Here is a 27,028-nt window from a genome sequence, read left to right on the forward strand (position 1 = left end):
GTACAATGTGTCCCAAGTACTTGGGCCTTTGCCACTCACACAGGAAACCCAGATGGAGTTCCTGGCTCCTGGCTTCAGCCTGGCCAAGCCCTGGCTGTTGCAGCCATTTGAGGAGTGAAACAGTAGATGGAAGAGCTCTGTCTCTCCCTCTGTTAGTCTTTCAAATAAATAAATAAATCTATCTTAAAAAGAATAATCTAGGAATAGTAGGAGTACTCCTAGAAACCAGAAAAGAAGGGCTTGTGAAACAAGGAATCTGGCTTAGAAAGTAGAAGCTCTTTCTTTCTTTCTTTCTTTTTTTTTTTTTTTTTTTTTTTTTGACAGGCAGAGTGGATAGTGAGAGAGAGAGACAGAGAGAAAGGTCTTCCTTATTGCCGCTGGTTCACCCTCCAATGGCCGCTGCGGCCTGCGCATCGCACTGATCCGAAGCCAGGAGCCAGGCGCTTCTCCTGTTCTCCCATGCGGGTGCAGGGCCAAAGGACCTGGGCCATCCTCCACTGCCTTCCCGGGCCATAGCAGAGAGCTGGCCTGGAAGAGGGGCAACCGGGATAGAATCCAGCGCCCCAACCGGGACTAGAACCCGGTGTGCTGGCGCTGCAAGGCGGAGGATTAGCCTGTTAAGCCACTTAACTAAGAAACACTTTGTGTTTCTGTGTGGGTGCAAACTGATGAAATCTTTACTAAGTATATGCAGAATCGATCTTCTGTATATAAAGATAATCGGAAATGAAAGAAAAAAAAAACCTGGTGTTAAATTGGAAATGGCATAGAAAATTAATTAATTTTTAAAAAATATGTAGGATCTCTGTCTTTAATGTGCTGTACACTGTTATTTAATGCTATAACTAGTATTCCAACAGTATTTTTTCACTTTGTGTTGCTATGTGGGGGCAAACTGTTGAAATCTTTACTTAATATATACTGAACTGATCTTCTGTATATAAAGAGAATTGAAAATGAATCTTGATGTGAATGGAAGGGAAGAGGGAGCAGGAAAGGGGAGGGTTGCGGGTGGGAGGGAAGTTATGGGAGGGGGGAAGCCAATGTAATTCATAAGCTGTACTTTGGAAATTTATATTCATTAAATAAAAGTTTTTAATAAAAATAAATTAAAAAAAAAGAAGAAGAAAGTAGAAGCTCTTAAGCACTTGTTGTAAGCAGACAGGTACCTGTAATTCGACAGTGGTACGTACTTTTTCTTCTCATTTATGTGGAACCTATGGTATGGAAGCTGCCAGGTAACACATTCCTCTCTTCAGTTCCAGCAGGAAGTCACCCTTGCAGAGTCTATTTAACAGCAAGGTCTTAAGGCACTTCCCATTTATGAGCTCCCTTGACTAAAAACCCAGAAAAGCTGCCAGAAGATCAGGTCCTCTAATAAACACAGTCATTTTGCAAGATGTCTGTTTACTATGCCATACACTCTCTTCTTTATATATACTAATCCCCAAAGTAATATTTTAATCTTGTTTTAATTTAGCTAATGATGTTATTTCTTCATCTTGCCAAGGCTCTACCCTGCTCTGCCAGATCTGATCATACTGCTTGCACAGGAGAGCCTTGCTTCAGACTATCCCTTTGTCAGATTTTACCTTTTTTACATGACTTTTCATATATTTTCATTACCTCTACCTTGTCCATATCCTAGCAAACATCCTTTTACAATAACTTTATGTAATAAAGCCTGGTTGTCAATTCACAAGAAACTTTTCTCCTTCAAGAACACAGTTGAACTTTTTCTACATCTCAAACTAAAATTCTAGTGTTTATTTTTCTGTTTCTAGCTTATATATTATAAGTATTCAGTGTTAATTGGTGGCTCTAAATTCAAAAATATGTATTACAAAGGATTCCATTGCTTCCTCATGAAAACCAATCTACATCACTACTATATGTAAAGTTTGATGAAATTAACCTAAAGGACTCGAGACTATAGGTTTGGATGTACCAAACCCAAAACTACAGAATTGATCTCTCCCTCCTGTGTACTTTTACACACTTTTGACAAAGTACCTATAGTACTTTGTTGTGCTTATTTGTTTCTACTTTTCTGGTCATCCAACTATAACTTCTTGAGGACAGGATAATGCAGTACAGAGCTTTATACTGCACCTGACAGATAAGAAGCAATCAATAAATAAAGAATAAATGGGCAGTTTACATAAAAGCAGGAAAATGATTTTTTTTCCCCTCCATTTATTTCCCTAAGTAGTGCTCAGCTGGACAGGTATCTACTTTTGGCAAATACCTAAAATACATCTTTAAAAAATCTGTTATTTTAAAAAATATCAGAAATCTAATCATGACATAGCCAAGTTGACTTATTAAATTGTGATCCAAGTTTCTATCAAAACAGTTGCTAACCACTCTGAGTCTACACAGGTGGTAGAATTCTAGCCAAACTGAATTGAGACTGTCTAAAAGGGACTCCCAACACTTAGAACTCTGAAGGGTGTCTGTAAGTTACCATGATTCTGACCTCAAACCAAGCTACCAAACCAGAACCAGACCATCTTTAATCCTGTACTCAGTTCATTACAATTTCCTGTAACATTTCCAAGTTGTTACATATTTTTCGGTAATATATCCCACTAAGTTTCACATTGCATTTATTAAAAAAAAATGAAATAAATACCAGAAAATTAGTCTCAGGTATTAATAACATCACTTGCCACTATAACTACTAAAACTGGGAGAGAATTCTAGTATGACCAAAAAAAATGAGTCAATCCTCATTTTTTAAACAGCCAGATAGTGTTAAAGCCAAAAAAGGAATACTTCCTATTATTTAAAAGGTAAATATCATTTCCACTAGAAATTTACTGGGGCTAACAGCCAATATAAAATCTGACCTGTTTTTATTAACAGCCTAAGTTGTCAAACAGGCTTGAGTCTTGGGCTAAGAACAGCTCAGGAAAATATGACTGCTAACCAAAGAACCTGAGGGCAGGGAGCCAAATTAGTTTTAGTCCTTCCCTCACTGGGCTGGAGTTTAACAAGTTAACTAAAATATTAAGAAGTCTATGTTTCTCTCTTATCAACCCCTTGAGTTTATTTAGAATGACAGCAACTACAACAACTAACTATACTGGGAATTTCCATCATCAAACTGGAAACTCATTTGTATGTACACATATCCTCACTGAGCCCCATATAAAGAAAACTAAATAGCCAGGTATCGGGGAGAATTCCACATTTGCTCTGATCATGTATCAAGGTCATCTACAAGAGGAAGGGAATGGTACATGAGGAAGGTGCTGAAGAAAGCCAGGGCAGTGGTTCTTATACCAGCTTTCCTAACACACTGCAGCCACCAGGCAAGTTAATTCGCTGCCTCACTGCTTCTTTATGTAAATTTGACAAGGAGGACAAAAGAAAAAATTCTGGGTTCCTGCTCTCTTTTCTTTGGGGGTCTGGATCCTATCCATATATCTCTTTCCTCCTTCCCATCACTCTCTCTCCATATCCTCACACAGTTAAACTTTTTGAAAAATGTCTTAAAATGTGAATACAGGTTCACATCTATTTTCATGTTGGGTAGTGAAATGCAGCCAATACTGGTTTTACAGTCAAGGAAATGGGGAGAGCTTTGCACCCCCTCAAGTATTTCACACTCTTGAGAATGAAGCTTACCCCTACAGGACCATAGGAAAACTTAGTAGAAACACTATGGCAATATAGGTTCATAAAGCAGTTCAAGCGGTTGGCTCAAATTCTGTAACACAGAACAAATGTCTGAAGCCTGGGGAAGAGATAAAGAATTCTGTGTCCTGTTTACAGTAAATGTTCAATTTGTTAAATCAGATTATTAGACTCCAGGCCTTACTGGGTTCCCGTTATGCCTCCTCTCTTAGGCCATCTTCCCCAGAAGAGCAAGCATTTCTGAAGTAGGGCACAGGAAGGAAAGAGTAACTCCAGCAAACCAACAGACCCTTCCCATACTGTGCATAGGGCAGCATGAAACACAAGGCAACTCATTCACAGCCAGTGCGTGGAGGGGGGTCACAGAAGACTATGTGGCCAACGTGACATAGCATATACACCTAACCTCCTACAAAGATGACTTGACCTTGCTATAGGGCAAAGCAAACAGGAACGCTCCCTCTGCACTCAGGGCACTTAGTCCCCTTCTTTCGCTGACATTTCCCCCTTTATTATTTAGGACAATACAAAAGATCTTGCAAAGCTTGCTACTGGGGTCAACAGTATCACAGCACCTGTCCCGACCGAATCAATGTCTTTCTTTTATTTTTTAAAGATCATTTGCTTCTTAATCTAGTCCAACAGTCATTTGCTAAGGTACCAGAAAGGATACTAAGTACAACAGTTCAGACGCTGCGTGTGGAAGACATTAAAAGCTTTTCTTAGATTACATCTTCACAGCAGAAATTGCAAATACTGACAAAAAGGAAACGATTTCATAGAGATTCTTTTATGCAGCGAATGTTTCGTGCAGCAGTTACATAATTTCAGGGATACCGCAAGATAAAGATAATAGATGTAAGACACTGCCCCCGGATCGTTCAAAAAGTAGGCTATGCCCTGTAACTGGCAGCGCCCAGCCTCCCGGAGCCTCCAGCCAGCCCCGAGCGGGCAGCGTGCGTTCGCCCGCCGCCCCGCAGCCTCGCGTCCATCCCCTCGCGGCCGAACCCACACGCCCTCCCCCCGCGCCGCCCCGCGCCGCGCACAAGGCTCGAGAGCAAGCCCCGGGAGCTCTCACAGGCCGGCCAGTGCGAGCAAAGGGAAGGAAATGACACAGGCAGGAAAAAAAAGCAAATCAAGGAAAAGACACAACAGCAGCTGGGCCTGCACCAGCCTCCAGCCCGGGCCCCACACTGCGCTCTCACTCCCCCGCCCTCGGGCTCGCGCGCCGGCTCGCCGGGGCCGGAGCGGGCGGCCCGGCGGAGCACGGGCCCCGGGTCCCGCCGCGCCGCCCGGAAGGAGAGCTGCCGAGCGGGAGCCGCCGGCAGGGCCGCCCTGGCAGGCCGGGGGGAGCCCGAGCCCCCGCCCGGGCCGCGACGCCGGCCGGCGGTCCGCAGCTCCCGGCCCGGCGGGCTGTCCATGCCTGTCAGGCGGCGGCCCGGGGTCCTCCTCCCCTCATCCCGGGGCGGGGCGTCGCGAGGCAGCGCGGGCACAGGCCGGGGCGGTGGCGACACTCACCCATGGTGGCGATGGCGGCGGCGGCTCGGGTCCGAGAGTGTCACCTCCGCAGCCGGAGCTGCATGCCGGGGGCCCGGGCGGCGGGGACGGCAGCGGGCCTGGCTCCGCGCGGGGGGCGCGGGCTGCGCTCGGGGCCCCCGCCGCCTGCCCAGGCTCCGGCTCCGGCTCCGGCCGCGACCGGGGACTGTGGCATGGGCAAGGTGGCCCGCTACATCCCCGGCGCTCCTGGGCTCGGCCCAGCCCGGCCTCGGCGGCGCCGCTCGGCCCGCCCGCCCGCCAGTCCCTCAGTGCCGCAGTCGCTCCGTCCGGCCACCGTTCTCCACCTCAGGAACGCTCCGAAAAACAAACCGCTGGTCGCGCAGCTCGCCCCCCTGCTTGTCACTCACACCAGCGTTCGCCAATCCCAAGCAGTAGCTGGACCTTCGCGCCACCCCTACTCGCTTCATCAGCCAATGACGAGGAGGAAGTCGGCAGCCCCTCCCCCGTTGGTTCCCCCCCCCCCGCTCTCTCCCAACACCCTCACTCTCAGTCGCCAGCTAATCATCAGCACCACACGATGAACCAATCCCGCCCACTCTCGCAGGATGCCAATGGGCGAAGCCAAGGCGGTTTCCGAGGACAGTCTAGCGCCTGCCAATCACCGAGACAGCGCCCGGGTCCCCGCGCTACTAGCCAATCAAAGAGAGGGCTCTGAGCACCCGCCTCTGCGCATCCCTCGCTGGCGGCCTCGCCCTCTCTCCCTGGGAGGTGTTGCTCACTCCAATCACGGCTCGGGCGCGAGGCTCCGCCCACATTCCCACCTCCCGTCAGTCCCCGACGGCTCCGCGGGCGCGCGGGCTGGCGCGGTTCCCTGCCGGCTACTGAGGGGCTGGGGTTAGGAGAAGGCGGCCGCCGGGCCCCTCAGGCCTTCCGCCCTCCGGGTCCTCCGCGGGCTGGGCGGTTCCGGAGGCCGGCATCCCGCTCCTTCCCGAGCCCAGCACGGTGCGCGGGATGAGCGGGGAGGCGCCGGCTCCGAGCGCTGCCCAGCTTGCGGCCACCTCTGCCGCGGGATCCCGGGTCGATCCTCCGGCCCGGACGCGTAGCTCTTCCGAGTCTCTAACCCCCTCTTCCCCGGGTCTCAAACCTCCGGGGCCACGCCCTCCGGCCTGGGTTCCTCGGCCCGGAGGTTGGGACAGTCCTGCAGTGTGGGCTCCTGGAATTCGGTGAGTTCTTTCAGAAAACAGTTTCCTTTTTTCTGGTTGTGAAAGCAACACGAGTTCTTTGTAGGAAAAGATCGAAAGATACGGAAAAATATAAAAAGGAAAACGAAAATCCCACCCAGAGAGGGCTTTACCTGTTTCCTACTTAGATCATGCACCGTGTGCCGAAAGTGGCTTCGCATTGTCTTGTAGTGTGCGTACATTTTATTCTAAGCGTTTTCCCGTGCCACTAAACATTGTTTCAAAAACAATATTGACTGAATATTTCAGAAAAAGTGACCGTAATTAATTGTTCCAACCCTCTCCATTGTTCAACATTCTATACACCCAAATCTTCAGACTCAGTTTCAGTGTAATGTCAGACTCCAGAATAATCTTTCTCAGGTGCCACTGTCAATTGAGAACCTTTCATGGTGGCTTGGCCTAAAGAATTATTTTGGGCTCTTCTATCTTTATCCCCACCCCTCAATATGTAATAAGTTCCCTTGTCCTGTTGGTTTTGTTTGTTTTTTTCCTCCAACAAGCTCTTGTGTCTCTGAGTCCCGATTTATTTTGACGGGGAGACAAGAGTAAAAGGAAAAGAAACCGTCATTTGTTATATACCACTATGTACACCACCTGATTTAATCTGAGTAGCTCCAAGGTAATTAATAATACTGTGGTAGGCGTTTATCTAACCTTTAAAGCCATTAGGATACCTATGTCCACACGGGTGTCAATGGTTTGATTCCTGGCTCTGGCTCCTGACTCCAACTTCCTGATAATACAGACCCTGGGAGGGGGGGGGGGGGCAGAGGCGATGTCTCAAATGATTGGGTCTCTGTCACCCACCTGGGAGACCTGGATTGAGTTGGCCCCTGGCTTTGACACTAGCTAGGGGCCACTGCAGTTATTTGGGGAGTGAACCAGTGGATGGGAATTCTCTGTCTCTCCTTCTGCCCCTCAAATACAGTATTACACAGGAATTTAGGAGATGAAAATAAAGCTCAGAGAGGTTAACAGGTACAACCATGTGGTGGAGCCAGGATTCACACCAGGTCTGCCTGGCTCCTAAAGGCCATGTTCTTATATTAGGTCAGTGTTTCTCAATCCTCATTATTCACTCCACTAGAAGAAAAAATTTAAATTAGTTAATTTTACCTAACAAGAGACATTAATAACACTGTGCCAGAATTGAGCTTCAAAGGCCATACATCATTGTATAATCTGAGGTTTTAAATTTTTAATTTATTAAGCCGGCGCCGCGGCTCACTAGGCTAATCCTCCACCTTGCGGCGCCGGCACACCGGGTTCTAGTCCCGGTCGGGGCACCGATCCTGTCCCGGTTGCACCTCTTCCAGGCCAGCTCTCTGCTGTGGCCAGGGAGTGCAGTGGAGGATGGCCCAAGTGCTTGGGCCCTGCACCCCATGGGAGACCAGGAGAAGCACCTGGCTCCTGCCATCGGATCAGCGAGGTGCACCAGCCGCAGCGCGCCTACCGCGGCGGCCATTGGAGGGTGAACCAACGGCAAAAGGAAGACCTTTCTCTTTGTCTTTCTCTCACTGTCCACTCTGCCTGTCAAAAAAAAAAAAAAAATTTTTTTTAATTTATTTTTTTCAGAGACAGAGAGTTCCTGTCCACTGGTTCCCTCCCCAAATGTTGGAAGCTGAGAACTCAATCCAGGGCTCCCACATGGGTGGCAGGGACCCACCTACTGGAACCATCGCCTTCTGCCTTCCAGTATCTAATACACTGGCAGAAAGCTGGAATTGGGAGCAGAGCCAGCATTTGAACTCAGGCACTGTGGGATGCAGGCATCCCAACCAACATCTTAAGTCATAGTCCAAACACCAACCCCCTAGGTTTTTTCTTTTTTTACCCCTTGAGAACCTATATTTGCTTTGCTGGGGACATTATTACCCTGCTGACAATATATGTAACAGGCCAAACTGGGAGTCATTATTTGCTAACCTGAGGTCCGGACCTGACCCTTAGTTTTATTGGCCTGTGAGTTTTATATATATATAAAGTACATACTATGTCAATGGAAATCTAGTACCTGCTCCAGGCCTGTATGCGAAGGTCTGCTCAGCAGCTTACACTGGAATGTCTAGTGCACACCTCTGATTTCACATACAAGTTAAAAATTGATTTAAGTACAAACCTGGGCAGGGGGATCTTCCTGTATTCTTCTCTTCGCTTACCACCCATATATCCAAGCAAGTCTTTTCAGCTCTTGTTTCAAAATGTATCTGAATCCAACCATGTCCACTGCCACCAGCCTGGTCCAAGCCACTGCCTTTGTCTCCTGGATGCCTGTCTGATCTCCCTTTCCGGTGCGGCAGTTCAACAAATCATTCTCCAGCAGCAGCCAAGAGCAATCCTTCTGAAATGTAGTTCCCATCACGTGGCTTCCCTGCTGTCAGTCCTCCAATGGCTTCCCACCCCTTAGAATAAAACCCCAACTCTTCTCATGACCCACCCAGTCCAACAGAAGCTGGCCCTGGCCTCGTCTCCTGCCTCTTCTTTCTTCCACCATTCTCTTTCTCCATCCATCACTGCCCACCTGGCCTTATTCTTTGAACTCACCAGGCTTTTCTTTTCAGAATCTCTTTTTATTATTATTTTTTTTACAGGCAGAGTTAGACAGAGAGAGAGAGACAGAGACAGAGAAAAAGGTCTTCCTTCCGTTGGTTCACCCCCCAAATGGCCGCTACGGCCAGCGCACTGCACTGATCCGGAGCCAGGAGCCAGGTACATCCTCCTGGCCTCCCATGTGGATGCAGGGCCCAAGCTCTTGGGCCATCCTTCACTGCCTTCCTGGGCCACAGCAGAGAGCTGGACTGGAAGAGGAGCAACTGGGACAGAATCCAGTGCCCCGACCAGGACTAGAACCCGGGGTGCCGGCACTGCAGGCGAAGGATTAGCTTTGTGAGCCGTGGCTCCGGCCTCTTCTCAGAATCTCTGCCTTTGCCATTTGTTCTGCCTGGCCTGCTTGTTCCCTCCTCTATATCCTGTTCAGGTGTGTGCTCAAACATCAGCTCTTATGAGAAGTCATTTATAACCACCCCATGCTAAATAGCCCCTCCCCTTGTCATTCTGTATTCTCAAATTTTTCTTTTCTTTTTTCTTTTTTTTTATGACAGGCAGAGTGGACAGTGAGAGAGAGAGACAGAGAAAGGTCTTCCTTTTTCATTGGTTCACCCCCCCCAACGGCCACTGCCGATGGCATGCTGCAGCCGGCGCACCGCACTGATCCAAAGCCAGGAGCCAGGTGCTTTTTTTCCTGGTCTCCCATGCAGGTGCAGGGCCCAAGGACCTGGGCCATCCTCCACTGCACTCCCGGGCCACAGCAGAGAGCTGGACTGGAAGAGGAGCAACAGGGACAGAATCCGGTGCCCCGACCGGGACTAGAACCCAGGGTGCCGGTGCCGCTAGGCGGAGGATTAGCCTATTGAGCCACGGCGCCGGCCTAAAATTTTTCTTCATTGTACCTGAAGTTATATATTTCTTTGCTTTCCTTCAACTACAACACTCATAAGCTGTGTAGAAGCAGGGATTTTGTGCTACACTCTATCACCAATACTCAGAATAGTGCCTCACACACAGGAAACTGTAGCACAAGCAGCCTTTGAAAGGAGCCTCTGGTTTTCTTTCTACCTTTCCTACAACAGCTGCCTTCTGCGTTGGCTTTATTTCCAGCATCTGTCCATCAAGCAGCTACCTTGAACATCTCCAACTGCACATACCATATGTGCTAAGGATTCCAGAATCTGGGCTGGGTCTCTAGTTCAGGTGGGTCTTCTGAGCTCCAGGGCATCACCCACAGGCCCAAATGGAACCTGTCATTTTGCTCCATAATCTAGATTTCATCTGTCCAACTTCCATTCCCCAACTGATACCTCTGAGTCACCCGAGAGTGCTTCCTCTCCACTTCCCTTCCCCTGCAGCCAGTCTTGGCCATGTCTCTGTCCACTCCTCTCCCATTCCCACTCCACTATCCTAGTTCAAACTCTCAAAATCTCTTACTCAGATTAATCTAACAGCCTTTGGGTGGATATTCATATCACAGAGTCATCTTTCTAAAACAGACACTTGATTCTGTCATATGCTGCCTGACAACTTTAGTTTCCCATCGCCCTTCAAGTAAGTTAGTTATGTAAATGTAGTTACAAAGCCCTTCAGGACCCAGTGCATTCCTTCTCCAGCTACACATCTTCCCATTTTCCATCTGCACCAACCCTGTCATTCAAATTCTATGCTCCAGCCCCATGGAACCACAGGTGGTTCCTCAAATACAGCTCTCATGCCTCTCTACCTCTGCATGTGCTATGTTGTCTATACTGAAAGCTCTTCTTGGGACCAGTGTTGTGGCTCAGTGAGTTAAGCCAATGCATACGCTGCTGGAATCCCCTATCACAGCGCTGGTTGGAGCCCTGGTTGCTCAGTTTCAGATTCAGCTCCCTGCTAATGTGCCTTGGAAGGCAGAAGATGGCCCAAATGCTTGGGCTGTTGCCAACCATGTGGAAGACCAGGATGGAATTCCTTGCTCCTGGCTTCTGGCTCAGACATAGCTGTTGTGGTCATTTGGAGAGTGAACCATTAGATGGAAGATCTCTGTATTTATTACTTTGCCTTTCAGATAAATCTAAACCAAACCAAACAAAAAAAAACCCAGCTCTTCATTCTCTCCCACCCCCATTCTTTCAAGGAAGTAAGCCTAAACAACACTCCCTCCAGGAAGCCTTCCTAGGTACCTCCAAATCTGGGCTAAGGCCCTCTGACATGCTCCCAGAGTACCCAGTACTTTCTTCAACAAAGCACTTGTCCCAATCTATTGTAAATGCCTTTAACCAAGTAAGCAAGTCAGCATGCCTACCACCTTTTTTTTTCTCTAAGATTTATTTATTTATTTATTTGAAAGGTAGAATTAGAGAGAGAAGGAGAGACAGAGAGATCTTCCATCCACTGGCTCACCCCCTAAATGGCCACAATGGCTAGGGCTGTGCCAGGCTAATGCCAGAAGCCAGGAGCTTCTTCCGGTTCGCCCATGTGGGTGTAGGAGGCAGGAACTTGGAACATCTTCTGCTTTCTCAGGTGTACTAGCAGGGGGCTGGATGTGACGTAGAGCAGCTGGGACTCAAACTGGCACCTATATAGGATGCTGCCACAGCACTGGTCCCACCTACTACCTTTCTTAGCACATTCAAAAAACATAAGTGCTTGTTGAATAAATCAACCTCAAATGGAGATGTTAGTAATTGAATGTAATTTCCACAAATGTGCTTTTCGGTTGTATATTTTAACTTTTCCTACATTGCTTTCTGTCATTTTCCCTATGTGAAGCTTCCCAGACAGGCCATGGCTTTGCAAAGCTGCCCTCTGGTTTTACATGCAGTGGATACCCCTGGGTAAGCTCCAAGCCACACTTGCCCCCAATGCTTAGAGCCACAAAAAGTGCTGGTTCCACCAAGCCACCCTAGCACACACTAGCTGCACTTTTCTTCTTTCATGAACTTGGAACACCTGGGTACAAGATACAAAACAATAAACACAAATGAATGAATGCTCTTAGAGGAAAGCTCCATAGATTTGTTGTAAAAAAAAAGAAAAAAAACAAGCGTATCACCTGATTTGGTGAAAATTCCTTTAATTTAGAGGCAAAGCAGAATATATTTGAATTACCAGTTTAAACAGCTAATCTGTGTTATCAAGGAGTAATGAACAGTTCATTCAAGATGCTGACAAGCAGGAAGTCTTATAAATTAGCACTTCTAAATAAAACTTGTTTTTTTTTTCACTTTGAAGTTTTTTTTTTTTTTTTTTTTTTTTTTTGACAAGCAGAGTGGGTAGTGAGAGAGAGAGACAGAGAGAAAGGTCTTCCTTTTTGCCGTTGGTTCACCCTCCAATGGCCGCTGCAGCCGGTGCATCTCGCTGATCTGAAGCCAGGAGTCAGGTGCTTCTCCTGGTCTCCCATGCGGGTACAGGGCCCAAGGACCTGGGCCATCCTCCACTGCCTTCCCGGGCCATAGCAGAGAGCTGGCCTGGAAGAGGGGCAACCAGGATAGAATCCGGCGCCCCGACCGGGACTAGAACCCGGTGTGCCGGCGCCGCAAGGTGGAGGATTAGCCTGTTAAGCCACGGCGCCGGCCCACTTTGAAGTTTTAAGATTTATTTATTTGAAAATCAGAGAGAGAGAGAGAGAAAGAGAAAGCGCTTCCATCTGCTGGTTCACTACCCAGATGGCTGCAACAGCCAAGGCTGGGCCAGGCCAGTGCCAGAAGACAGGAGCTTCATTAGGGTCTCCCACGTTAGTGCAGGGACCCAAGCACTTAAGCCATCTTCTGCTGCTTTTCTCAGGCCATTACCAGCGAGCTGCATCAGAAGTAGAGCAGCTGAGACAAGAACCAGCACCCAAATGGGATACCAGCATCGTAGGTGGCAGCTTTACTTGTTATGCCACAACACTAGCCCCTGAAATTCTACTTCTATAAATTTGTCCCAAAGGATATGTTGCAAGCAAGCAAAGGTAAAGAATGTTCATTGCAGAGCCAGTGTTGTGGCACAGTGGGTGAAGCCAACACCTCTGATATTGATCCTATATGGGAGCTGGTTCATGTCCTGGCTGTTCCACTTCCAATCCAACTCCCTGCTGATGTGCCTGGGAAAGCAGTGGAAGACTGCTAAGTGCTTGGGCCTTGCCACCCATGTGGGACACCTGAATGAAGCTCCCAGCTTTGGCCTGGCCCAGTCGTGGCCACTGTGGCCATTTGGGGAGTGAACTGGCAGATGGGAGATCTCTCTTTCTGTGTCTCTCCCTCTATTAACTCTGCCTTTCAAATAAAAATCTTTTTTTTTTCTTTTTTAAAAGAATGTTCATTGTAGCATCTCGTGTGAGATCATCCCAATGTCCACTGACAGAAGACTAGTTAAAGAAATTATGGTATATTAATACAATACAATATTAGGTAGCTACTAAAAAGAATGAAGAGAGTAGATACCAAAAAGGTATCCGATATATTTTGTGAAGTGGAATTGAAACCAAAAAAAACCAAATAGATTATAAAGCAAAAGGTACACAGTGAGCACATCACAGTTTTAAAATGTTAATTCATACTTAGTGGGGAAAAGGCCAACATTTACTAAAATCTTACTATTGCCAGGCACTGTCTTATGTGCTTAGCCATCTAAGGGTTCAGGGTTCAATTCCAAGTGCTCCCCACTAAAAGTACTTAACATACATAGCTTATTTCTCAAAACAGCTCTATAAAATAGGTGCTATTATTAGCCCACTCCCCTCTTTAAGATAAGGAAACAGGCGCCGGCACTGTGGTGCAACGGGTTAAAGCCCTGGCCTGAAGTGCTGGCATCCCGTATGGGCGTGGGTTCTCGTCCCAGCTGTTCCTCTTCCGATCCAGCTCTCTGCTATGGCCTGGGAAAGCAGTAGAAGATGGCCCAAGTCCTTGGGCCCCTGCACCCACGTGGGAGACCTGGAAGAAGCTCCTGGCTCCTGGCCTCGGATTAACACAGCTCTGGCCATTGCAGCCATCTGGGGAGTGAACCAGCGGATGGAAGACCTCTCTCTCTGTCTCTACCTCTCTCTGTAACTCTGTCTTTTAAATAAATAAAATAAATCTTTAAAAAAAAAAAAAAGAGGCAGAAACAGGTGGGAAGAGAGGTTCTTGCCTAGGGTTGCTAGTAACTGGCAGAGCCAGAATTTGTTCCCTAGCAGACTGGCTCCAAAGAGTAGAACTCGACACACTAGGTTGTTCATGGTGGTTGTATCTTAGGAGGTAGGATTAATGGATGCTTTTGTTCTGGTTGTTATGTATTTCTGTAAGATTTTTTTTTTTTAATTTTTTTTTTTTTTGACAGGCAGAGTGGATAGTGAGAGAGAGAGACAGAGAGAAAGGTCTTCCTTTTTGCCGCTGGTTCACCCTCCAATGGCCGCTGTGGCCGGCGCATCGAGCTGATCCGAAGCCAGGAGCCAGGTGCTTCCACTGGTCTCCCATGTGGGTTCAGGGCCCAAGCACTTGGGCCATCCTCCACTGCCTTCCCGGGCCATAGCAGAGAGCTGGCCTGGAAGAGGGGCAACCGGGATAGAATCTGGCGCCCCGACCGGGACTAGAACCCGGTGTGCCGGCGCCGCAAGGTGGAGGATTAGCCTGTTAAGCCACGGCGCCAGCCAAGATTTTATTTTTTAAAACAAATAAATAGGCCGGCGCCGCGGCTCACTAGGCTAATCCTCCGCCTTGCGGCGCTGGCACACCCGGGTTCTAGTCCCGGTCGGGGCACCGATCCTGTCCCGGTTGCACCTCTTCCAGGCCAGCTCTCTGCTGTGGCCAGGGAGTGCAGTGGAGGATGGCCCAAGTCCTTGGGCCCTGCACCCCATGGGAGACCAGGAGAAGCACCTGGCTCTTGCCATTGGATCAGCGCGGTGCGCCGGCCACAGCGCGCCTACCGCGGCGGCCATTGGAGGGTGAACCAATGGCAAAAGGAAGACCTTTCTCTCTGTCTCTCTCTCTCACTGTCCACTCTGCCTGTCAAAAAATTAAAATAAATAAATAAATAAATATTATCTTTTTAAGGTAATACCTATTTATTTATTTGAAAGTCAGAAATACAGAGAGAGAAAATCTTCCATCTGCTGGTTTACTCCCAAAATGACTGTAACGTCCAGGGCTGGGTCAGGCGAAAGCCAGGAGCCAGGAGCTTCTTCTTGGTCTCCCACATGGGTGCAGAGGCCCAAGCACTTGGGCCGTCCTCCGCTGCTTTGCCAGGTGCATTACCAGGGAGCTGGATCAAAAGTGGAGCAGCTGGGACTCGAACTGGCACACATATGGGATGCCGGTGCTGCAGGCAGAGGCTTAACCTTCTATGCCACAGCGCTACTCCCTCCCTTTAAAATATTTTTGACAGCAAAAGATAAAAAGAGAAGAAAAGTGAAAACTACTATCCTGTCCATCGGCTGGACATGGAATAAGGAGGGAAAGTGATCTGAGTAAAGACAGTGTGGTATTTAGCATCAGGTTCCTCTTGCCCACTGGGTCGCTCAGTAGGTCTTTTTAAAATTTTTTCTCTTCATAGAATGTCTCCAGAGAACCCACAGGGATTCAGATACAGTCTGGGAGTTGGGGCTTTTAGAGTCTGAAGCTTTACCGACTGCTTGTGTTATTGGTTTCCGAGAAGAAAAGCAACTCAGCTCCGTGGCCAAAGCCGTCACGGCTCTCCTGGCTCTTCCGACTCAGCCAGGGCCTTCTGCAAAGGGAGGCAGCTTCACACTTGAGTGCTTCTCAGAAGAGCCAAAGCTGTGGGCTGACCCTGTCACGGATACTTTCATCCCACCAAGGACACTTGAAAATAAGCCTAGGCTGGCTTCAAGGCCTTGAATGATTCTGTGTTGCTAAGACTATTACTAAAGACACGGCCAGGCCAGCCAGTACTGATCCCCAGTCCTCTGACTTTAAGGTGCATCTGACTGCTGAACTCTCAGATGCTGTCTTCCTAGCTGGACAACCATGTAAGGTTTTTTTTTTTATTATTATATTATATAATATAGTATTATATGTCATATTTATAATTTTGACACTATATCATATAATAAATGACTACAGAAAATAAAACTCAGTAAGATCATCATTACCCTGAGGACAGTTTTGATATTTTGATACATTTCCTTCTAATATTTTTAAATTTACACATATACTTCAAAAGTTGAACCATACAATCTTGTATCATTTTTCCCCATTTAATATTATATTATAAATATTCTGACATCATATATTCTTTGAAAAATATATATATATATTTTTGGACAGGCAGAGTGGATAGTGAGAGAGAGAGACAAAGGTCTTCCTTTTTGCCGCTGGTTCACCCTCCAATGGCCGCTGTGGCCTGCGCATCGCGCTGATCCGAAGCCAGCAGCCAGGTGCTTCTCCTGGTCTCCCATGTGGGTGCAGGGCCCAAAGTCTTGGGCCATCCTCCATTGCCTTCCCGGGCCATAGCAGAGAGCTGGCCTGGAAGAGGGGCAACCGGGATAGAATCCGGTGCCCCGACCGGGACTAGAACCCGGTGTGCCGGCGCCACAAGGTGGAGGATTAGCCTGTTAAGCCACGGCACCGGCCTGAAAAATAATTTTTAGAGGCAGCACAACATCTCATCATCTGGATGTAACCATCTTTATTTAACTAGCTCAAAATCTTTACCGGATCCAGAAAGCAGGAGAGATAAAGTAAAGGTTCACTTCTGCAGAGCACCACCAGGGGTCAGCCCAAAGCCAAAGAGATACTACAAGCATGCCCTGATGTAGAAAATTAGTGATGCGACAATCCATATTAATAAATTCCATTAGATTAGCAGAGGCCTATTCACATGAGTCGCCAAGTTCCCTTCAAGAACAGGCTCACTCACTACAGATTTCTCAGATTAGAAATGATTAGATTCCTTCCAATTAGTTTATATCCAACAGTTCCAAAACAGCTATTTTATAAACCAATGTCTATAAAGACAAGGTGTGGTATTAGATCTGTTCTCACCTGCTTAGTAGAATAATTGGGATATTTTGTAAGTTTTTTTTTTTTTTAGGAAAATCAAATAAATAACAGATAAAAGTATCTTGTAAATTATGAAGCAGCACATAAACTTCAAGGTCCTTGATTCTAATGATGTGTTACTCAGATATTTGGATGGAATATCTCCTACAAAAACTAGAGAATCCTGGCTAGTATGATTATGCAATGAGGTATAAGAGCATATATTTTGGCATGCAATCATGGATTCCTTCATTGGTTGCCCACCCCCGCAACCCCTGGCCCTGCTCTCCAACTGTTGAAGTCACTGTAGAATTAGTGATCTGTTTTTTCTAGAAGCTCAAGTTATGTATAGTCAAATTGATTTTAGTTGTTTTCCATCTTTTTTTGCCTGAAGCTCCTTCAGGAAAATTACTCTGAGCCCAGAATTGGCTGGAACAACTAATAAGTAGGTAGGTAACAAGGATCCCAAAGCCACTCCTGACCTGACATGCTTAACAGGCTCCACCAAAGGTGGCTGGCACTCCTGGCCTCTCTAAAGCTAGAAGTGACTATGAGGATACTTCAAAAAGAAAAATGGAATTAGAAAATGAGTTTACTTTGGTGGAAAAACATTTTGAAATCCATGTGGTTGTTAAAGTAATATGTATTTGCTGTGAACTTTTTGAAGCACTCTTGAGCAAAAGGTGCCAAGGGCCCTAATTCCTGCCTGGCCATGTTCTCATTTTCTCTCCAGTTATCAGTGTCCTGTCATTTGGCATCAGAGGTGAAAAGGAGCTAGCATTGGCCTTTCTGGGAACAAAGCAGTTTTCAAAATGAGCTTAGTACAGCTCTTCCTGAGAGAAGCCCAATCTGCTAACAGGTCAACTCTTACCAGGGGAGTCTCTTATCAATGGCACTTGATCTACTTGGCTACAGCCTTAAGTTGCTGGTGGAAGAAGGGCACAACGCCACGCAAAGTGAACCAAGATGCACGTGCAGCAGCTCGTGCTGCCTTGGGCAGCTCCAATAGGGAGCAGTCCTTTGTCTTCCCTCTGAGGTTCCATTTTTTTTTTTTTTTAATAATTGGATATATTTATGGTATACAATGATTTGCTTTTTTGTTTTTTAAGATTTATTTATTTGAGAGGTAGAGCTATAGAGAGAGAGAGAGACAGAGAGAAAGGTCTCCATCTGCTGGTTCACTCCACAAATGGCCGCAATGGTGGAGCTGAGCCAATCCAAAGGCAGGAGTCAGAAGCTTCTTCTGGGTCTCCACGTAGGTGCAGGGGCCCAAGCACTTGGGCCATTCTCTGCTGCTTTCCTAGGCCATTTGCAGGAAGCTGGATTGGAAGTGGAGCAGCCAGGACCTGAACCAGTGCCCATATGGGATGCCGATGCCACAGGCGGAGGCCTAGCCCATGAAGCCATAGTGCCGGCCAAAGGTTCCATGTCTTAAAGTAGGATCTAACATAGGACACCATCTGAACAGCTTGTGCTCTAAAGTACAGTTCCTAGTATATTGTAGGTATTCCAGAAATACTAGCTGACTAGCTGCATGAATAAAAGACAAGTGTAGACCATGAGACCACCAAGTACCTGGATAGAGGTACATTTCTATGGCCAATAAAAAACAAACAAAACAAACAGGAGACCAGCATTGTGGTATAGTGGGTTAAGCCACTACCTATGACAACAGCATCCTATATCAGAATGCCAGTTTGAGACCCAACTGCCCTGCTTCCAATCCAGCTCCCTGCTAATATGTCTGAAAAAGCAGTGCAAAATAGTCCCAGTATTCTGCCCACAGCCAAAGAGAGCTGGAGTTCCAGGCTCCTGGCTTTGGTCTGGCCCCATCTTAGCCACTGTAGCCATTTGGGGAATTAATCAGTGGAGGGAAGATCTCTTTCTGTCTCTCTCCCTCTTTCTCTTTCAAATAAGTAAAAGCACAATCAATAAGCCTGGGATTGGAGTCGCAGAACTAAGCCTCTTGAGCAGAGGGTCCCAACAGGTAGACACAAACTCAGGAAAATTCAAGTGCGACCCAACAGCAACCAAGTTCAATCACTGTTATTACTTAGGAGCAGCTTCTAGTACACAGAGCCTCTGGGCACCTGCAATACTCACAAGAGCCAACTACTTGAGATCAGAGCCTGACCAGCTGACTGGTCTCACCCTGCATCCAGCAGTGTCAGGGGCTCCTATTCATCCAGGTAGACTCTGAGATGCCAGCAGAGCTGACAAGGCCTCCACGGAAGTGTGGGATTCCCTTGGCCCTAAGACCACAAATCCTGGTCTTAGGTCTCCTAACCTGCTAGGCCCCCCATTTGCTCGAGTCTATGGAAGGAACCTAGGGACACACGGGCCTGGTTACTCAATGTTGTCATAGACACGAATCACATCCTCGTGGTTCCCGAGAGCCTGGATGAGAAGAGCGGCCTGCTCCAGGTCGGGGTCGGCCAGCTGCACCTTTGAGTTGGGGATGAACTCCAGCGCACAGGACACAGAGCACAAGCCCAGGGAGTCCAGCTTCTTCCTCACTTGATGCAGTGAAGAGACATCACAAATAAACTGGGGATAAAGGAGAGTCAAGAGGTGAGGGCCAGGAGGTAATAAGACCAAACGAGACAGAACTCTGCAAAGTCCTGGATGGAACTACTGTAATGTGTCACTGGGTGTAAGCTCCTCCCTGGCCCAGACCCAAGTTCTGAATGTTATGAACCCCTCTCGTAGTCCTCAGGACAGCAGTCCATATCCAGTACTCACTTAACAAATGTACAGTATGTGAACTCTGCTTTCACCTGTGCCATAGTGTACAGAAAGAACAGAGAGGCATGTGCTAACCCATCAAGTGCCAAGGTTTCAATTCTGCAAACAAGTCAATGGAATTGACAAAGTTACCATAAATGGTACATTTATTGCTGAATCTGAGTTTATTTCAGGTGTCCTAATGGGCCACAATGCGCTAAGCATCTACTTGGCCCATCGGAAGCCCACCAAACACAAAGGCTTCGTACTCACCTTAAAGAAGCTCTTTTCTTCGTCTTCTGTCTCCTTGACATCCTCAGCTCCTGCTTCAATTGCCAGCTCCAGGGCACGCTCCAGGTTCACGGCGTTCTTCTCTCTGTCCTCCACTCCAACCACGACCACCCCCTTTTTGTCAAAGGAATGACGAGCTCCTTCAGCCATCATTCCCCTGGCAGGAAAGCAAACGGGCCAGGGGAGGAGTGTCAATGCCTCTGGTCATTCAGCCTCCATAAAGCACAGCACGCAAACATTCCCTTTCCCACCCAGCCTCTGTAGCACACACAAACATGTTACAGCAAGATCTCTGAACTAGAAGATGCAGCTGTCTCTCAATAAGGGAACAGTCCAGGAATATCCCCGCCTTTTATTTTCTGCCTAGATTGGAGCCTGGAGGATCAAAGACTTTGTTCATCATGTTCCATGCCAATCAAACGCCTTCCTGGTGGAACATTTTAAGACAGAGAGGATACAGATGGGAAGAGTGGGACAAAGATCTACTTCTATACTTGATGAACAACACATCTTTTGGATCCTGCCTAGTACGGAACACATTCAGAGAAAATAAATTATCCCACTGGGTTCTGCTAAGGAAGTATGCTTAAAAGCACCACCAGTGGGGTGGGCATTTAAGTGCCACAGTGAAGTAGCCCCTTGGGATGCCTGCATTCCATATCACAGTGCCTGGTTAAAGCCCTGGCTCCTCCAACTCCAATCCAGCTTCCTGCTAATGCACACCCTGGGAGGCAGCAAGTGATGGTTGAAGTTCTTTGGTCCCTGCCACCCATGTGGGAGATTCAGATTGAGTTCTGGGCTCTGGCTTTAGTCTGGTCCCACCCTGGCTGTGGCAGGCATTTAGGGAGTGAACCAACAGATGGAAGATCTCGCTCTCTCTGTCAAACACAATAAAAATAAATGCTATTTACAAGTATTATCAGAGACCACTAGTACTTGCCTTGCATGGAATTGGAACCTAAAGTCTTCACCCCCTACAGCTTCTCCCAGACACACACCTACCCGTTCTTGTTCAGGATATGTCTAATGTCCGACTGGCACTTGGAGCCACTGTTAGATAACGCCTCAATGAGCAGAGAAGAGCCACCAGGGCCTCGACCCTCATACAGCAAATAAACATCCTTGGTTTTCTGCAATCAACAACATAAGCACGTTTTCCTATTTCCCAATTTCTTCCTGCATGCCATCCCTGAATCATAAGGCCCCAAAGCTGACTCCATGATGTGGGCTCCCAGGTCTTCACTCTGTCCCCATCCTCTGGAAGGAGGTAGCTGTTAAGTTATGATTCCTATTTGGGATGAACTCTGTTTCCCTGGTCCCAGAACGATCCAGCCATCTCCTAGCTTTGCTCTCCCACCTTCACAGCCAAATCCCAAATCTGCCCCTGAGTCACTCCCACCAAAATGTATCCTCCAATCCCCCATTCTGCATGAAAGCCGCCTGTGAAGCCTCAGTACTCCTACCCCTGAAGTGCTGAGTGCTGCTGCAGAAAAACCACACCTCTGGGCCTTCCCACAGGGGCCACAGAAAACAACGTGGTCTCAAAATTCAAGCCATCTAGAGCTCTAGTGACCAGTCTCATCTGCTCATTCCTCTACCCCTTCCTACTCATTCCCTGTCTCCATATCCAGTCTCTGCTCCTTTCTCCAAGCACCCTGCCCTGCACCTTCCCAAACACTCTGATCTGATGACTTCTCCTTTCCTGTTTCACAAGAAAATACAGGGCCCTGGGTGAGGGGAAAACCCTGTCTCCACAACCTCATCCATACCGTGGCCTCCATGAAGGCAGTGTGCGCCATGGCTAGCGCACAGGCTCTGGAGGCGGACTCTCTGGTTCCCAGTCCGTCATTGTCTGTGTGAACTGAGTCAAACACCTAAACGTTCTGTGCCTCAATTTCCACCTAAGGGGCAGTGAAATGCATGCAGAGTTCCTATCAAAGTACTTGGCCTGTTGCAAGCACTCGGTAGCTATGAACATGATTATAACTTCCTCAGTCCTTCTTCCTTGTCTCAGAGGACATCTGAGTTCCTCATCCTGCCTCTCCCACCACCACTAGCACCTCTACCCTCTCCCTTTCTACTGGCTTTTCTCCCTTAGGGTATAAACATCTGAAAAAGAGAAAGAAACCCTTCCTCAATCTAACACCAGGGCTTCCCCCACACCATGCTCCTTCTTTCCACCCCATCTCCTCACAACTCAGCCAAGCAGCCCAAGGCTGCATGGTTCTGCACACTGTCTAGCCAGCCTGCTACCAACCATGCTCCTTCAACCAGTGGTCAAGGGCAGAGCTCCCAGCACCCTCTGGGTTCAGGGTGCCAACCACATCGCAACCCTTCTCTGATCACTTAAGGAGTTTCTGGTGGTCTCCTAGGTATACATCCTGGGGGATATGATCAACAACAAGAATGCCAAACTGAGGACGCACCTCCATCTTCAGTGCCGCCTCAATCGTTGACTTGGGCATGTGCTTGCTGCGACACACCTCTAAGATGTTGGCCAGGTTGCTGTTGAGCTCAGGGTTGGGGCCTCCCTCTGAAATAAAGAGAAAACAGCGAGCAGTGAGTTATCATTACAACATGGGAGAAAAAGGGGGGATTTCTAGGTCCTCACACCCCCCCAGCCAAAACAGTGATATGTTACCACTTAGTTCTCCATTAGTTCAGAACACTTTTATTTAGTGTTTGAGTGGGATATGCAGAAGAAGTAGTTTGGAAAAGTGTCTAGTTTACTGTGTCTTTAGCTAAGAATTTTATTCTGCTATGTTTTAGTGAGCATCACTTTGTATGAAATAAGGAGTTAGGGGATATACCAGCATCTCCTGGAGTTATTAATATCCCTTGCTCTTACTTTATTATTGTGTACATAATACTGAAATGTTTAAATGATACTGTAATCATGCTCATTGACTCTGAGGGTAGGGGCTGTGTCTTATTGTATTTATATTATCAATGCCTGACAAAACAAAATAAACATTCGGGGACCAGCATTACGGCACAGTGGATTAAGCCACTGCCTGAGATGCTGGCGTATCACTGAGCACTCAGTGAAGTCCCAGCCATTCCAGTTCCGATCCAGCTCTCTGCTAATGCTCCTGGGAAAGAAGCAGCAGGTGGCCTGAGTACTTGGGCCCCTACCACCCACGTGGAAGACCAGAATGGAGTTCCAGGTTCCTGGCTCTGGCCTGGCCCAGCCCTGGTTACTGCAGCCATTTGCGAGTGAACCAGTGGATGGAAGATAGCTCTCTCAGACTCTCTCTCTCCCTAACTGCGTTTCCAATCAATAAAATAAAATCTTTAAAAAAAAAAAATAGTGTTGGTCAAACTTCGCACCAAGAATTGAGAAATAAAAAGAAAGCAAAGCAAAAAATCAGCTGTTGAGTACCAGGGTGGAGTTACGCTTACCATCCTGTCTTCCTAGGCTCCTTCTCTGGTAAGCACAGGTGTCTGGAAAGGCGAGCGAGGAGAGCCAATGTGGGAAGGTGTTTGGGAGGGTTTATGAGGTGGGTGATGATGGGAATCGTGGAAGGAACAGAAAACTCAGATCCCGAGATTCGGGAGGCAAGTGAGGCCTTGGGCTCGGAAGGGCACAGCCTGCCAGCAATAACAGGTTCTCACCTTTGACTGCCAGGCGAATGCTCAGAGAGAGCTTGGTGAAGACGCGACTTCTTTCAGTGTCCTTGGGACCCTTGATGTGCCGGACTTTGGACCACTTGTTGTGCCCGGCGGGGGCCGCCGCGGTGAGGTGCAGCATCCTGCCCAGAGCTGGGCCGCATTCTGGGGGCTCGGGCTGGGCGGCGCGTGGAGGAGCCGCCCGGAACCCGGGACCTGGCGCCCGTAAGCACCGGGCAGCTGCCCTGCTCCAGCGGGCCGCGGTCCAAGCTGCCATCGGCTCCGACCCTGGGCTGCACGCCACAAACAGCAGTCGACAAGGTCAGCTCCTATTGTCTGCAGCCAGAAAAAGCAGCTCCAGCCGCTGGAGATCTAAAGGCTTATTTATGGTTGCCTCCGGCAGTCCAACAAGGAATGACCCCCCACCGTCCCCGCGTCAGCCGGGAGTGGGGACCCTTAATGGAGTAGCACACTTCCTGTCCTAGGTCCGTTCTAAAAACACGTCCCCTCAGCCCGCGAAGTCCGTTCCGCCGCTTCACGGGAAGGGTGACCTAGTACTTAATCCCTCCCAGTTGCCTTCGAGCACTGAACGCACCTACAATGATCTAAATTCCGAAACTGGTTTTGCTTCCATGTTGATTCGTAACTCTGAGCAGATCCAGAACAATAAATATATTGTTGCAAAATAATATATATGGCCCAACCTCCTCCTTCAACAGCGAGGTGATTTGCTCAGTCAGGTTGTCCCTCTGATGCTAATACTTTCTTTACCAACATAGGAAGGTTGAAAACACAAAATAAACCTTGGAGCTTTAAAATAGTAAAGTCTTGGGGGCCAGCGTGTGGCGGCAGTGGGTTAAAGCCACTGCTTGTGATGCCAGCACCCCATGCAGACACTGGTTCTGTTGCACTTCTGATCTACCTCCCTGTGGTGTGCCCAAGTACCTGTGCTCCTGCCGCCCACATGGGAGACCTGGATGGAGTTCCAGGCTCCTGGCTTCAGCGTGGCCCAACCCTGGCCCTTATTACAACCACTTGGAAATTGAACCAACGGATGGAGGGCCTCTGAGGGCCTACAGGGCAGTTTCTCTGTGTTCTTCAAAAGAAGGGTCCACCTCCCTCCCCTTCAATTGCTAACTTTCAGGATTATTTTAAAATCACATTGAACTACTTGAGGCTGGACTAGAAGTACCAAACATGCTACCACCTTGCTAAAAGCTAAAAATGCAACCTAATATTTGTTACGTCCAATCCGGTACCCCCCCCCCCAGCCCTCATCCCAACAGAAAGCCCCAGGGGCCTTGGACACCTGACCAAAATGAAGGGGCCTGCAAACACCTGGGCACCATGGACTATATTTGAGATTTTGTCCATTCACATGGAAACTGGGAAAGCAGATGTTCCAAACAAGGAAAAAAAAAAAACTTTCAACACTGGCCACAAAATAAGCTAGAGAATGGGGGATGCCTGGCCATCAAATGAGACCTCAAATTTAATATTATTCTCTAAATTAACCTCTTCTTCAAGAGACCACAAAAATAGTCAGAAATTCTTTACAGCCAAGCCTGCATGGACCCTTCCAAAACTCCTCCCTCAGAGGAAGCTGTGGGTTTGTTATGCCCATACCCTTCTAGAGACACGAAACTCAGAAGACCAGAACTACTGAGTGGTCCTCCACCACCCAGGGCTCAACCACCTCAAACTCAGCTTTTCCCACTGCTGGACCCGTCCCCAGGGAGTGATGAGTCCTTCCCTTCTCCTTTAATCCATGATTCTCTTCACCTCCTACTAGCTCAGCGCAAGCCTACCTGTCTCCCACTACTGAAAGGTAGCTCAGAGGGAATCACTAGCAGTGGTGCCTCCTACCATCCAGATACAAATAGGCTTTGTTCCCTGAGCGTGGTGGCTAATGGACATGCTGGGATAATTACAGTACAGTTCCCCTTTTCCATGACTGACTTAAATCTAGGTGAACCACAGCCTGGGAGATTTTCAAAAGACCCTGGCAAATTTACTGAGGAATTCCACACCCCGACTCTGGCTTCTAACTTGATCAAGGGTGACCTACACATTGTCCAGTCCACGTTTTGTACGAATCTGGGCCCAAGACCAAGCCCTTGTAGACTGCTTGCCAGCTGAGCAGTCCAAACCAATGTGCTGTGGGAGTCACAGCAATTCCACAGAGACCCCAACAGGAACTATGCACAAAGTCATGAAGATTCAAAGTGTTGAGGTCATACATATGGTGTCTGGTCTAGTATCTGGAATAAAAAAATATATTTTAAACCTATAAATTATGACAAAATCAGGGAGGTCATGCAATGTAGGGAAGACAATCAAGCCTTGTTCCAGCGACGGTGGGTAGAGGCCATAAAATGATGTATTAATGTGGACTCCAGCACCTCTGAAGGGTAGGTCTTATTCGGGACCCATTTCATCAGTGAGTCCCAGATATTCAGAAGAAATTGCATAAACTGGCATTGGGGTCCCAAATGCCCATGAACCAGAAGCTAGCTATAGCATTTGGGATGCTATATATACAAATGGGATTGCCCCAAGCTCTGAACGGAGTGGAGGACTCCCAGTTCCCTCATGTCCTCATTTGAAAACTGAAGGGCCTGGGAGTTTAGATAGCTCCCGCAACCCACATGAACATCACACTCCCAGAGCCCTGGGTGACCCTGACGTCACAGGTAAGAACATCAGTTTTCTAACTCATATATGAAGCAGCTACTCTGTTCTGAATTTCCATGTGTGACCCCATCATTAAAGAGTTGTCATCAAGGAAGTTGATGGCAAGCTCCTCTTCTGACAGTTCACTTTGCCTAATAGGTACTCCTTGGCACCTCTCCTGCAGTTAGATGACAGGGCCTTTCTAGCTGGGTACATCTGTCAAGAATTAAACCACTACTCCGAGTCTTCATGGGCACACCCAGAGGATAACTTGGCCTACTCTTGTGAGCATTCCCAACTGACATGCATTTCCTGATTCTTCTGTCTTCTTGGAAAACTGCCATTGGCAGGAAAAACCTCTGGCAGATCTTTCTGCCATAATGGCAACAGGAAAAAGTCTTGCTAGATGCCCTGAAGTCAGTTTTAAAAGCATGTCTGTTGCCTCAGGCAACTTAGCCTAGGCCACTGGCCAGACCCTAGAGCAACTACAAGATTCTTTAGATTCCCTGACTAAAGAGGTCATGGACAACAGACTGGTCCTAGATTACCTACTGGCAACTTGTGCAATGATTAACAAACCTTGGATCTATGGTTCTGGTAAGGGATGTCCCTTGTCCCTCAGCTTACAAAAATCTGTGGAGCAGCAAAAAGTGCTCTCTCTTCTCTTACATGATTCTTTTTTTTTTTTTTTTTTTGACAGGCAGAGTGGACAGTGAGAGAGAGAGACAGAGAGAAAGGTCTTCCTTTGCCGTTGGTTCACCCTCCAATGGCCGCTGTGGCCGGCGCACCATGCTGATCCGAAGGTAGGAGCCAGGTGCTTCTCCTGGTCTCCCATGGCGTGCAGGGCCCACGCACTTGGGC

At 47.8% G+C, this 27,028-nt stretch overlaps 2 protein-coding genes across 6 annotated transcripts in view; both read right to left on the reverse strand.

The window, feature by feature from the left end:
* Nucleotides 1-5,268, reverse strand: part of MAP3K3 (mitogen-activated protein kinase kinase kinase 3) — an 80,564-nt gene extending 75,296 nt beyond the window's left edge. For all 5 annotated transcript variants that reach the window (XM_062215656.1, XM_062215655.1, XM_062215654.1 and 2 more), the window contains exon 1: nt 5,161-5,268. In XM_062215656.1, the coding sequence (XP_062071640.1) occupies nt 5,161-5,164 (4 nt within the window). In that variant the 5' untranslated portion in view covers nt 5,165-5,268. The remainder of the gene's footprint in view (nt 1-5,160) is intronic.
* Nucleotides 5,269-16,145: 10,877 nt separating this feature from the next.
* On the reverse strand, nt 16,146-23,939 carry LOC133776978 (translational activator of cytochrome c oxidase 1). Its single transcript, XM_062216336.1, has 5 exons — nt 23,501-23,939; nt 22,312-22,418; nt 20,888-21,015; nt 19,868-20,042; nt 16,146-19,417 (listed from the first exon to the last, which is right to left on the reverse strand). Exons 1-5 carry the CDS (start codon nt 23,769-23,771, stop codon nt 19,217-19,219), a joined length of 882 nt encoding a protein of 293 aa, XP_062072320.1. The 5' UTR covers nt 23,772-23,939; the 3' UTR covers nt 16,146-19,216.
* Nucleotides 23,940-27,028: the final 3,089 nt, after the last annotated feature.

The sequence above is a fragment of the Lepus europaeus genome, chromosome 18 (genome assembly GCF_033115175.1).
Source record: "Lepus europaeus isolate LE1 chromosome 18, mLepTim1.pri, whole genome shotgun sequence".
NCBI classification, from domain to species: Eukaryota; Metazoa; Chordata; class Mammalia; order Lagomorpha; family Leporidae; genus Lepus; species Lepus europaeus.